Below are 1,627 nucleotides of genomic sequence, written 5' to 3'. Positions count from 1 at the left end.
GTCAGAATTCTGAGAAAAAAGTCAGAATTCTGACTTTTTTCTCAGAATTCTGACTTTTTTCCCATGTTAAACTGAAATAATATTTAAAAATCAGTTTACTTTTTTTTTTTTTTCCAGTGGCCCTAATCCTCTTCCATAGAGAAGCGACGCTGCAGCGCTGGATTTTCATGCTTTACCTTCTCGATCTTCTCATCCAGCATTCGGAAGAATTCCTGCTGACTCTCTGAGGAGTGGACGCTCCTGTGGGGGAGGGGCAGACGGCCAGTTAGAGCCTCACACCTGCAGCATATCAAGCAGCGGCGGCGGCGGCGTTCAGACTCACAGAATCTTTCCGTTCGCTCCTGATTGGCTGGAGGGTTGTCCGACGCCGAGGAGAGAACTTTTCTCCTGCGGGAGAATCAGGAAGCATCGTTACTGCAGCCTCCATCGCTGACTAACAGACATCCACAACATCTGCCTCCATTTAAAACCTTCTGGAACTTTCTCAGACTTTTACCAAATCACAACCAGGAATATCACTATCTTAATCTAATGAACTGATAAAAATGTGTATAACTGATATTAAAAATATCATTTTCTAACATTTCACTGATGTTTAAAAGTAAAAAAGCTGCGATTTGGTTTAATTCAGAGCAACAAACACTTTTCCACTGCAAAACACTTAAATCTCAATAATTATAATCTAATAATTATTAAAATTAGTGCATTTTTGCTTAAATTAAGGAGGGAAGTGAAACGCTGTCAATGGAACAAGAAAATGTACATTTAAAATAAGAAAAAACATTTAATTGCCTTGTTTCAAGTGCTTATTATCTAATTATCTTATTTTTTAGAGTAAAAATACTCGTTCCGTTCCATTGAAAAATCATCTTATGAAGGATAAAAACACTATTTGAGACATTTTTAGATTGTTTTTTTTTTCGTGTCCAAACCTGCACTGGAAAAAAAATCTTAAAGTTGGTAAAAAATGTCTTAAATAAAGTGTATTTACCCTTAAAATACTAATTCCATTGGCAAATCATCTCATTATGCTACTCAAATGTAGACTTATTTTAAATATATTTTATCTAAATATCTTATTTTAACTTTCTTATAATATGCATCTTTTACCTCCTCAATTCAAGAACTAATGCACTTATTTTAAGAAAAAGTTACGTATCTAGATTTAGATTTTTCCCAGTGAGTCCAGTTCAGTTAGGCCTCATAGATAAAGAAATGTTTGCATGTTTGCTGCAACAAACTACTAGTTTTGAGGTTAGACATTTTTTTATACTAGAAACAAGTTGGATTTTATGACGATTCTTCAAAGAAGCTTCGGTTTGACTAATAAGGAAATATTATCAGGATTAGAACTTTGAAATTATTGTTCAAACAAGTACCGGTATGTTTGTATGGAAGAAAGGATGCTGCTACAAGAATTAGCATTTTATATATTCAGGTCAGAATTCAGAATTCAAAATATGAAATTATTAAATACTTTTCAATAAATCATCAGTGTTTTAAATTCAGAGTAATTTTCATCTGTTTCATCTTTTTACGCAGCGAGGCTCATATAGCGAGGCTAACTGCATGCAGCGAGGCTAACTGCATGCAGCGAGGCTAACTGCATGCAGCGAGGCTAACTGCA

The 1,627-nt window shown here is 34.7% G+C and overlaps 1 protein-coding gene across 1 annotated transcript in view; it reads right to left on the bottom strand.

Annotated features, from left to right (window-relative positions):
* Positions 1–116: 116 nt before the first annotated feature.
* LOC107104564 (uncharacterized protein C1orf21 homolog) overlaps positions 117–1,627 on the bottom strand; it is a 10,939-nt gene continuing 9,428 nt past the window's right edge. Inside the window, exons 4-5 of the mRNA XM_015404583.1 lie at positions 323–387; positions 117–240 (exon numbers count right to left, since the gene is read on the bottom strand). Of these exons, the coding sequence (XP_015260069.1) occupies positions 123–240; positions 323–387 (183 nt within the window). The 3' untranslated portion in view covers positions 117–122. The remainder of the gene's footprint in view (positions 241–322; positions 388–1,627) is intronic.

This window comes from Cyprinodon variegatus, unplaced genomic scaffold (assembly GCF_000732505.1).
Source record: "Cyprinodon variegatus isolate N-32 unplaced genomic scaffold, C_variegatus-1.0 Scaffold1795, whole genome shotgun sequence".
NCBI lineage: Eukaryota > Metazoa > Chordata > Actinopteri > Cyprinodontiformes > Cyprinodontidae > Cyprinodon > Cyprinodon variegatus.
This window is presented reverse-complemented; position numbering and strand designations above follow the sequence as displayed.